The following is a 12,641-nucleotide window of genomic DNA, read 5'->3' as shown; positions in this document are numbered from 1 at the left end:
ACCTTATTTTTCTCTTCTTTTTGGATATGACTGTCTATTGTAGTCAGCCTGTCCCTTCTTGACTATTGTACATTGTGTGTGAGTGTGTGTGTTGGTGGGGTAGAGTGTTTTTTTTCATTTCATAGTTTTCTATATTAAGAAGAGCTTCACTTGAGGAGACTCATCTGCATCCAGACCTGAGGGAGATCATGAGTTTATGTATTTTGAACCTTTACCATAATTAGATAATACAACTGTTTGGAGGCACTTATTTTGCATATAGGATACATATATATCCCTGGGGCCAAAGGGAAGATAATGTAGTATTAAAAATGGCTACCCTCATCTTTATACCTTTTCCATTAACAGCCAAAGCCTATTCTTCCATCCTTTAACCATAGTTTGGATTTGTAACTTGTTTTGAACAACAGATATGTCAAAAAGGATGTCATACGACTTCCAAGGAAAGTTTCAAGAGGCCTTGATGTTTCTGCTTTCACTTCCTCACTCCCCTAAGATCCTCATATGAAGAAGACTAATGTAGCCTCTGTAAGGATGAATGACCAAGTAAAGAGAAAGAGGCTTAACCAACAGCTAGTACAAACCACTAGTCGTGTGAGTGCCCCTTCTTGGACCACCTATCCTATTGAAGCTGCCAGATGGCTGCATTAGTTAAAGGTCACATTAGTGACCTCAAACAAGACCAGAAAAATCATTCAGCTGAGCCCAGCTCATGTTGGTGATTCACTGAAGTATGAGCAAATAAAATGAGGGTTGTTTTTACCTACAAAATTTAAGAGTGGTTTTATAATGCAGCAGTAGCTGATACATTATTAAATACAATGCAGAAATATTCAAGCACGTGTGTGTACAGACCACAAATTAAAGTGAATAAAATGAAAATTTTCATTCAGTATATTGTAAATAAAACTGTTGACTTCTTCCTCTTTCTGGAAAAATTATCTTCCCATGGATTTTTCTTTTTTTTAACTTGACTCTTTACAGGCTTTTTTTTTTTTTTTCCCCCCTCACTTGGATGGATACACCTTTCAGTCTTTATGGCAGGCCATTACTTCCTCTGGCCATATTGGAAATACTGGTGCTCCCCAGCCATGCACACGTCTCATTGTACTCTCCCTTTGGATGATCCCATTTGAAGTCATGCTGTTTTTGTTTTTGTTTTTGTGGCTGGCCAGTATGGGGATCCAAGCCCTTGGTGTTACAACCCCACACACTAATCAACTGAGCCAATTGGCCAGCTCCATGCTGTTTATACACTAGATTGAGATTTCTGGCTCAGATTTTACTTTTTTTCCTAAGGCCCATAAACCCAGTGCCTACTGAACATTTTTTTAATGGATATCCTTAAAACATCTCAAATTCAAAATATCCAAAATTGAATTAATCATTTCTTTTTCCTTCTGTGCTCCCATATGTGGTTAATGGCACACTATTCACCCAATAATCTAAGCCAGAAAGTTGGTTAACTATACTGGCTACTCATTCTTCCTCACCTTTTGCGTACAATTACTGATTTGGTTTGATTCCACCTCTGCTAATATATCCCAAATCTAAACAGTTCTTTCTTCTCATACTGTAGTATCTCCATTCAGGCCACTCTCATTCTTGCCTGGACTACTGTCACAGCCCTACACTGGTTCCTCCTTGGTTGTCATTTTCTCCTCCCACCTATCCTCCATAAAACAGGCCATGTGTCTTTTCTTTCTAAATATATTATTGCCAGTAATTGCTTAAAACCCTCCTCCAAAACTCTCTTGCCACAATGGTCAATTCACATTCCTTGGTATGACATAAAATATCTTTTACAGAACAATACTTATTCTTAAGCTTTATGTCCCTTTGTGTACTCTGCTCTAGCTATGATTAACTCTCTTACCTCTGGGCCTTAACTCATGCAATTCCTCTCTTATCTCTGTTTAATCCTCACTTCTTACAAAACCGACTTTGCATTCCAGAGTCTCTAGGATAACTGTCCTCCCTTAAAATTTCATGACATTTGACTGACCACTGCTGTGGCAATTAGCACATGGTACTGTAATTGTTGGTGTGTCTCTCTTCCTACAAAATTGAAAGATCTCAGAAGTTAGAGTCTATATAATTCACCACTAATCACAGAAACTAGCAGAACTTGGCACATTATAGGCATCAAATAAAATATTTTAAATTAATATATTCAGGAATAATTTCTTAAATTATGTAAAATTTTGCATGAGGTTGATTTTTAAAATATTGATAGGATGAACTTGTTGCTAAAATTCTTAAATTTGGCATATTGCTTAATAAATATTGCCTACATTTTCAAGATGATTTTGAATTTTAAGTAGGATAACTTTAAGAAACCCTAAATTGAGTATAAATATAATGATAATGAGTATTATTACAGCCAAAGTAGGTCTCAGTTACGGGAAATAGTATTCAGTGTTAAAACACCACGTCTACAAATATTTTGAAGTACAAAAGGTGATTCCTAACATAAAGTTAGTTTTTTAGTATTTTTAGAGTGGAAAATGGAAGGTTTATGAATACTTTCTTTGTCTCAAAAATAGCATTTAAATATTTAACTTATTTGGTAATAATTTCCAGTAGAAATATAGAGTTAAAAAAAATGGGGTCAATGGGAATGTTAGACATGTCAAACAGGAGTTTGTGGGCAATGTGGTTTAGACCTATAAGTAAATGAAGTGTTTCATTTCCCCTATAATGTGATAATTTCTTAAACTATGTCTAACTTGACATTTTCAGTCCCCCTCCATGTTTGTTTTTCTTTGCTCTTCTGAAAAAAACAGAAATAACAATTGCATGGGATTTTGTGGTTAGTTGGATATAGTTGATTATATTAGAGATTTTAATCAAAGCTTCTAAACACCACAAATATTTAGAACAATAAGTTAAATTCTAAGCTTAATTATAATCAGGTATTTTATTAAAAATAACAATTTAAAGTGACTTTGAGGGAATTCCAAAACATGTCCAAATATTTCAGATACTCAATTATGAATGTAAAACTTCAAATTTTTCTCTGGTATTGTAGGCTTTCCCTATGTTAACCATTTAAATATTCTGAATAAATAGTATTCGAATACTAGGTACCTGAAATTTTGCCTATCCACATCAGGTCAAAGACTGATTAAAATATTTTTTTCCTTATTTCTTTATCATTTATTTCTACAAAAATATTGCTAGGGTAATGTTGTGATGTATTGCCCTAAGATTTTTCTCCATACCAAATTCCACTTTCTAAACATTTGGATAACTTGTTTGTATCTTTATAAAAATGCATCTTTTTTATTACACTTAAAAAGGATCAAAACAAGAATATTAATTAATTATTACTCACTTGTTGAAGATGTTTAAATTTTTGGATAATTATTTCACACTTCATTGAAAAGCCTCTTAACCAATTTCCTCCTTTCTCTCTTGTGATGCTCCTATTTCAAATGGCTTCTTAGAACTATCATATAAATCAGTAGGATTTTGCATTATTCAGGACTCTTGAGTTGACAGTTTCTAAAATCAAGGGAGGACATTTTTCTGATTATTAATTAGTTTAGAATCTGTTAATATGCTCACTGAATGTTCATTCTCCTCACTGCAAAATACCTGTTTATCTTCTGTTTTCTTTGTTGGTTTTTTTTTTTCATTTTGAAAGGCACATTAAATAACATTTTTTGACTTTTTTTATTGAAAATTGATTATACATATTTGTGAGGTGCAGAATATCAGTGCATATGTACAATATGTGGTAATCAAATCAGGATAATTAGCATACTCATATTTACAAAATGTAACCAATCTTTGTGACCTTTAATGATTTCTCACTAACCCCCTACACCTCCCCCTTTCCCACTTCTAATAACAGTTATGTTCTCTCTTTTTTTTTTTTGAAAGTCCAATGTATTATTGCGATTCTTTCTTTCTCTTTCTTTTTTCCTTCCTTTTCTTTTCTTTTCTTTTTTGTCTTTTTCTTTCTTCATTTTAGCTCCCACTTGTGAGGGAGGACATGTGGTATTTCTCTTTCTGTGCTTGGCTTATTTCTTTTGTCCATTTTCTTTTGGGTTTATTCGTATTTTCTTATTGACTTGGAGGAACAACTTATTGCATTTAGTAAGATGTATGTGTTGTGAACATTTCTGAAAGAAAGTGAGCCAAAATGCCAGGTACCAATCAAGCTTTATTAAAGGAAAAGAATCTGCTGGGCTGCACTCAGAGTGGAGGGCAGCACCAGGTGTCGGGGTGAGAGAGCTTATAAAGGGTGCCAAGGGCTGGCTCATACAACCAAGGAGGGGCATTATGCTAATGCAGAAGCTATGCGACCAGGGTGGAAAACTGCACCTTTGCGGAAGAAAAAGCATTTCTGTTTCTCAGAAATCATGAGATTTCTCATAAAGGGAAGGGGAGAGGGGTTGGGGCCATTTTGTGCTTGGCCTTGCCTAAAATGGCACTGGTTATGTTCAGAACCTATCAATTTCCTCTCTGTTTATGACTTTTCCTTTTACTTTATTTATATTTTTTAGTAAAAAGGTTTTTAATTGTAATATGCTTAAATTTATCATTTCTAATTAAGAAATTACTTACTTTAAGTGCTTTGTGTCTTGTTTAAGAAATTTAATAGAATATGGGAACTGAAGAGAAGTAATCATGTATGCCAAATCTACCATTTTTAAGTAGAAGTAATCCATGAAACCCATAACATTCTAACTTTGAGCTTTTGGTATTTTATGTCTCTTATAGCCCAACGTACTACTAGGATATATCTGTAGAATATGACTTGTGCCAAAGAGTTTATAGTCCAAAAGAGACATATTATGGAAAACTAAATATTTGTGAACTTGCATCTAATTTTGTGTTTACTAATCTTTGGTAATATATTAAAATTGAATGGATGTCATGTACTTCTTATTGTGTGTAAATTCTGTTGGGAATAAGTAGCATTTGAACTGGCCTTTGATAAAGGGGTAGGATTCAGAAACAGAAATAAAAGGTGAGAACAATTAGGTGGAAGTAATAATAAAAAATAGGAATAGGTAGGAGATATGTACCTTTTTGGGAAATAACAGAGTATAATATGACACAATTATAGTGGGGTATGTGAAGTAAAGAATTGACAGTTTTATCAGTGAGTTTAAGTGAAGTTTACCAATTATTTTTTGAGATATTTAAAATTTGATTTTTATTGAGATCTTTTATTTTGACAGTTTGAAACTTCTTTTGAAGAATGGTAAGAAACTTTCTTGCTTCTTTTATTGTTTTTTTTTTAATGTTGAAATTTTGATAATCTGCTGTAGACCAGTTTTACTTCAAAAGGAACAATAAATTGAAAGTAAGATTTTTCACATTAGATATTAAAATGTATTTCTAAAAATATAAGAATTAGGGGATGGCTGGTTTGCTCAGTTGGTTAGAACATAGTGTTAACACCAAGATCAAGAGTTTAGATCTTTTTACCAGCCAGCCACCAAAAAAATAATAATAAAAATAATAATAATAATTTTTTAAAAAATAAAGAAAAGGTTAGAAACATAGGAATAAGGACATGACTTAAAATGGCAGAATAGGGATATCCAGGGCTCCCTCCTTCCACAAAAATAACTATAAAGTTTGCAGAAAGGTCAGAATAAACCATGGCAGGAATCTGGAATATAGTCAAAAATTGAAAACTTAATAAAGAGGCTGCTGCATTGCATTAAGAGAGCACTGTGGTATTATAAATTCCCCACTCACCATTCTCCAACCCTCAGCTTAGTGGTAGCTGTGAAAAGAGTAGCCCACCCTTGTGGTGCAGATTGTAGTGCCAAAGGGAACAACGGGGAACTTATTCTCAGAGAATTGTATTTGAGTGTTTTGACCTGTCTGACAGCTTTCCAAAGGATTAGCACAAAGTTTTACCTTTGCTTTGCTTGACTTGGAGCGATCCCAGGGCGCTGGGGTGGCTTCTAGGCAGAGTTTGCCAATAGCATTTAAAGACACATACTTGCCACATACAGCAGCCTGAGGCTATGGATAACAGCTGGGACAAGCATTAGATAGATCAAAATGCCTGGGAAGGAAAGGACTGGTAAAAGAGATACATGGGAGAATAGTGTTTTTTTAAGCCCTTAATATACTGGGGAATTGAGAAGGACACAGATATGGTGAGGGTTGAAAATATCCTGAGAAAAGACCTGAGAAGTCTCTGATCTTTTATCTCTGGCTGACCTTTAGGATCAGCACAGGCAGGAACAGAAGACAAGGGCAGGGTTGTAAATAGCCTGGAAAAGCATTGAACACAGGGCCAATCTGCTAAGATTGGGGAAGCCTGTTTTTGTTTGGTTTGGTTTGGTTTTTGTTTTTTTCATTGTTCTTTTTTTTTTGGCTCCAGGCATTTAAGATAACTCACACAAAAGTCTAGCTCACCAGTAAGCTAAGGAAACACAAATGTCAATGGCCACACATGACAAAGAATACATTGCAAAAAGTGTTTAGAAGAGTCACTAAATAAACAAACAACAACCCACAGCAAACAGCAACAACAAATCCAGTAAAGGTAGGATAATCTGACTTCCACTTCATATTAAAATATTCACAATTTCCTGCTCTCTATAAAAAATTATAAGGCATGCAAAGAAAAAAAGAAACTGACTCATTCACAGTGAGAAAAAAATTATTATTATTATTATTTTATTTTATTTTATTTTATTTTTATTTTTTGTCTTTTTCGTGACTGTTACTCAGTCAGTGAGTGCACCAGCCATTCCTATATAGGATCCGAACCCGCGGCGGGAGCATCGCTGCGCTCCCAGCGCCGCACTCTCCCGAGTGCGCCACGGGCTCGGTCCAGAAAAAAATTAATATAAACTGTCTCTGAGGAAGCTCAGAATTTAAACTTATTGAACAAAGACTTTAAATGAACTGTCTTAAATATCCTCAAAGATATAAAGAAAAGTATGGGCAAAGAACTAAACAAAACCAGGAAAATAATATCTTTGCAAATAAATAATACTAATAAACTGAGAAATTATAAAAATTAACCAAGCAGAATTTCTGGAGCTGAAAAGTAACATAACTGAACTTAAAGACTTTAGTAGAGGGGATAACAGCAGATCTGAGCAGGCAGAAGAAAGAATCAATGAACTTGGTAAGTCAATAGAGTTGATCTAATCTGAGAAGCAGAAAGACAAGAAAGTGAAGAAATATGAACAGTGCCTAATGAATTTAAGGGACACCATCATGCGTACAAATATCCCCGTAGTCCAGAGGTAAAAGACATCCACATCCATACACATTTTAGTTAACTTGTCAAAAGCCTGGGACTAAAAGAGAATATTGAAAAAAAGAGAATCATGAAAATCTTGAATCTAGAAAGCAGCAAGAGAAAAGCAGCTTGTCACGTGCAAGCAATCCTCAACAAGATTAACAGTCAATTTCTTGTCAGAAACTGAGAAAACCAGAGGCAGTAGGATGATGTATTTAACGTGCTAGAAGAAAAAGAAACTTGTCAATGAAGAATTCTGAATCCTGCAAGAGTATCCTTCACAAATAAAGGAGAAATTAAGACATTCTCAGATAAACAAAAACTGAGGGAGTACATACTAATAGGCCTATCCTATAAGAAATCTAAAGGTAGTCTTCCAGGCTTAAATGAAAGGACACCAGACAGTAACTTGAAGCTGTGTGAAGAAAGAAGCAATTAGAGTAAAAGTAACTACAAAGGTAAATATAAAATTTAGTATAATTGCATTTTTTTCTTATAACTCTTTTATATTTCCCTGTATGATTAAAAAGACAATTGGATAAAATCCATAATTATAAATTTATGTTAATGAACACACAATGTGTAAACATGTGATTTGTGAATATGACAACATAAAGGTGAAGACAGAACTACAAAGAGGTTTTTTTGCTATTGAAACTACATTAACTCTAATTAACACTTAGTTTTTGTAAAGTTAAAATGATAATTGTAATCATCAGAGTGACCACTAAAAAAGTTTATAAAAAATATACAGAAAAACAAAAAGGATACTAAAACAGTATACTAGAAAATAGACTAATGACAAAAGAAGGCAGTTATGGAGGAGTTGAGGAACAAAAAAGATATAAATACATACATTACAAAATGCAAAAATAAGTTCTTCCTTATTGTAATTACTTTACATGAAAATGGATTAGACTCTTCAATTAAAAGGTAGAGAGTGATAAAATGGATAAAAATATATGATCCAACTATATGCTGTTGATAAGATTCACCTGAGATCTAAAAACATAAGTAGGCTGGAAGTGAAAAGATGAGAAAACATGCCGTGCAAAGAGTAACCAAAAGAGAGCTGGAATGCCTGTACTAATATCACACAAAATCGACTTTAAATCAAAACCTGTTATAGGAGAAAGAAGATTGGATATATTGATAAAAGTGTTACTCAGTTAAGAAGATATAAAAATTATCAACATATACATACCTAATAATGTAACCTCAAATGCATGAAGTACAAACTAACAGAATTAAAGGAGATAGGCAGTTCTACAATAAGAATTTGAGAATTCAGTAGCCCCACATTCAATAGTGAATAAAATAACAAACAGAAGATCAAGAAGGAAATAGACTTGAACAACACTAGAACCAAACTAGACCTAACAAACTTATACGGTACAATCCAGAATAACAGAAAGCATGTTCTTCTGATGTGCACATGGAGCATTCTTCAGGATAGATCATATATTAGGCCACAAAACAAATCTCAATGAAATTTAAAAAATTAAAATCATACAAGATATCTTCTCTAATCCAATAGAATGACACCCAAAATCAATAATGGGAGGAAACAAAAAATTTATATATATGAGAAAATTAAACAAAAAATTCTTTAAAAACCAATGAGTCAAAGCAGTAATCACAGGAGAAATTATAAACAAACTTTGAGATGATTGGTACTTATGGGATGCAGCAAAAAGAGTACTCAGAGGAAATTTTAGTGCTTACATTAAAAAAAAAATCCCAAATCCATTATCCTAACTTTACCCCTTAAGGAACTAAAAAAGAAGAGTAAGCTAAAGCCAAAGTCAGCAAAAGGGAGGAAATAAAAATTACAGTAAAGATAAATGAAACAGAAAGTAGAAAAACAATAAATAGAATCAAAATAAAAGTTGTTTTTAAGAAAAAAAGAGAAGACTCAAATTACTAAAATCATAAAAAAATGGGGGTATTATAACAGATCTCACAGAAACAAAAATGATTATAAAAGGATACTATGAACAACTGTATACCAACAAATTAAATAATCAAGATGAAACGGACCAATTCCTAGAAGCACTATCAAAACTGACTCAAGAAGAAGTAGAAAATCTGAACAGATCTGTAACAAATAAAGACATTGAATCAGTAATCAAAAACTTACCAGGCTGGCTGGTTAGTTCAGTTGGTGAGAGAGCAGTGTTGTAACACCAAGGTCAAGGGTCCAGATCCCCCTCACTGGTTAGCCACAAATAAACAAAAAACAGCTTCTCAACAAAGAAATGCCCAGGACCAGATGACATCAGTGGTAAATTCTACTATACTTTGAAAGAAGAATTAACATCAAACTTTCTGAAACTCTTCCAAAAACATAAGAGAACACTTCCGAACTCATTCTGAGGCCAGCATTAACCTGACACCAAAATCAAATAAAGACATTACAAGAAAACTGTGGACAAGTTCACGAATGTATGTTTTTATGAATACATGCCGAAATCCTCAACAAAATACTAGCAACCTGAATCCAGAAGCATATTAATAGAATTATACATAATGACCAAGTGGGATTTATCCTAGGAATGTAAAAGTGGTTCAATATACAAAAATCAATCAATGTAATATTACATATTAATAAAATGAAGGAGAAAAACCATGAGAACATCTCAATTGATGGGAAAAACCTGTAGTTCAGGAAAATTCCTTTCATAAGGAAAACAAAAACTAGATTGTAAGGGAACTTCCTAAGCACAATAAAGGATATTTATGAAAAACCCTTGGTTCACATTATATTTAATGGTGAAGATTAAAAGTTTTCAATCTAAGATCAGAAGCAAGACAAGGATGCCTGCTCTTACTTCTTCTGTTCAACATTGGACCCTTGTACATTTGCTGGTGTGGACTTAAAATAATTTATACACTGTAAGAAAGTTTGTTGGTTCCTCAAGAAGTGAAACCTAGAATTACCATATAACCCAGCAATTTACTCTGAGGTGTGTACTCAAAAGTATTCAAAACAGGTGTTTAAACAAAACCTTGTATATAAATGTTTATAATGTCAGTTTTCACAATAGCCAAAAGGTGGAAATAATCCCAAACTCATCAATGAATTAACAGATTAAGTGTGGTATATCCATACAATGGAATATTATTCACCATGAAAAGAAATGAAGTTCTGATATGTATTACAACATGAATAAACCTCAAAACCATTATGCTAAGTTAAACAAGGCAGATGCAAAAGGTTACATATTATATGATTCCATTTATATGAAATATTCATAATAGGTGCATACACAGAGACCGAAAGCAGATTAGTTATTGATAGGGACTAGTAAGAACAGGTAAGGAAAGAGACTACTTAATAAGTAGGGAGTGTTCTTTTGAGTTGATGAAAATGTTTTGGAGTTAGATGGGGATAGTGATTGTACAACATTGTGAACGTACTTAATACCACTGAAGTTTGCACTTTCAAATGGTTAATTTTATGTGTCTTTTAACTCAATAAAAAACTATAGAAGAATTAACATAGAATTTTACTGGTTCAAGAATTAACTGAACTTTAGAAGACAGTACACAAAAATAGATCTAATTGTGTATAATAATTTACTGTATCATGTAATTGGCATTTAAAGCCAGCAGGGAAAGCATTATTCATACTAACTGATGCTGTGAAAATTATTTTCTATTTTTCCTAAAGCAAACAAACAAGAAAAAAAATCACATTTTTTAACAAAAACATTTTGAAATAAAAATTAAAAGTATGGGAAGACAATGTAATGAATATTTTCCTGACCTTGAAATAGACAGGCTTTTCTAAATAAATTGTGGAACAAGACAGATAATATGCACCCAATTAGAAATATTAAATGGTGATAAAATATACTGGAAACAATGTTATGTGAGTAAAGCAGAGTGCAAAATTTTATGACTCTAATTTATAAAAATTGAAATATCACTAGGTATTCTATATTCTATATTATCTATGAAGAGAGTAAATGAATATGTATTATTTTGTATTTTTTATGATTTTTAGTATGTGTATATCTCTCTTAAATTAATTTGTAATACCTCTTTAATAAGAAAAAATTGATAATTTAATATAAAATTGAAAAAGAAACTCCTTGTTTTGTTGTTGATACTAATTTTCTTATAACTTTGACCAGAGGGAAATTCCTGCATTAAAAATATAATGAAAGCTAGTTTAGAATTCCAGAATTGGACCAGAGAAATACTGATAAGGAGAAATAGTTATTTAAAATATAGAACTTTAGCTGGATAGATACTTTATGAAGGAAATAACGCTTTAATGTGGACATTTTTCTATAAGCTTGTTAACTTTTAAATCTAAAATGGTATTTTCACTCCTTGTAATTTATATTGGTTTCCCAGAAGCTGCTAACCTGAAATTAGAGAAATAGCTCATCCAAATTTTCTCAATAAACAACCTTTTTCTTATAGCAACACTCTATAGGAAAAACTGATGTCTTAAAAAGAAAAAATAGAGCTTTAATATCTTCTCAAGAAATTTTAGGTCATTTGTAACAAGTTTTAAATTTCTATTAATTTACCCTTAAGTGTAAATCTCATTTTGAATTTTACTATATTAGTCTCCTATATAGCAGGATTACCATGTATAATAAATTTCACAATAAACATTTAAAATTCAATGTAAGAGCATCACCTAAAATTTGTTTTACTAACTTTAAGTACAATCCTCCTTTACTGGTTGCTTCTTTCCCATTATATAGGAGCAGAACTTCTTCCACAAAAGACCTAAAAGAAGATTGGAGTATTGCTACACCAGTGAAAGAGGTCAAACCAAAAGAAGAAAGAGGTAAAGTTGTTCCTCTCTTTAGGTAAACATAATTATATTTAAAAACTCATGGACTTTTTATTTAATATATTTGTAATTGTCACAATAATCATATTTAAGACTATTGTAATTCTTCTGAGTATCTAATAGAGAATATAGCTCTCTATGCCATTTGATTAAGCATTCATTCCACAAATATTTATTAATGACTATTATTGACTAGATATTGGTCTAGGTGCTGAGTGCATAATCATATTTGGCCGCCTCTCAAGCAATTACTGTAGTTCAGTGTTGTCCAGTAAAACGTTTTGTAATAAAGTGTTCTTTATCTGCACTGTCCAATAAAGTGGTTACTAGCCACATATAAGCTGTTTGAGCACCTGAAATGTGGCTAGTGAGACTGAGGAACATAATTTTTAAATTTAATTTTAATTAACTTACATTTAAATGTAAATAGTTGCATGTGCATGATGGCTACCATGTTGCACATCACAGCTTTAGTATATATTTAACTTGTGACTAATATTCTTTCACAATTTATAAAATTTACAGTATTTTATTCATATAAAATATGAGTATACCGGTATAATTTGTGTTATTATTTCAGTGTTTTTGAATATA

The 12,641-nt window shown here is 32.4% G+C and overlaps 1 protein-coding gene across 1 annotated transcript in view; it reads left to right on the top strand.

Moving 5' to 3' along the window:
- Nucleotides 1–12,641, top strand: part of CCDC178 (coiled-coil domain containing 178) — a 452,087-nt gene that overhangs the window by 45,297 nt on the left and 394,149 nt on the right. The window contains exons 4-5 of the mRNA XM_063077500.1: nucleotides 5,196–5,218; nucleotides 11,956–12,041. Of these exons, the coding sequence (XP_062933570.1) occupies nucleotides 5,196–5,218; nucleotides 11,956–12,041 (109 nt within the window). The remainder of the gene's footprint in view (nucleotides 1–5,195; nucleotides 5,219–11,955; nucleotides 12,042–12,641) is intronic.

The sequence above is a fragment of the Cynocephalus volans genome, chromosome 13 (assembly GCF_027409185.1).
Source record: "Cynocephalus volans isolate mCynVol1 chromosome 13, mCynVol1.pri, whole genome shotgun sequence".
In the NCBI taxonomy this organism is placed as follows: domain Eukaryota; kingdom Metazoa; phylum Chordata; class Mammalia; order Dermoptera; family Cynocephalidae; genus Cynocephalus; species Cynocephalus volans.
Note: the sequence above shows the minus strand (reverse complement) of the source record. Positions and strands in the feature narration are given on the sequence as shown.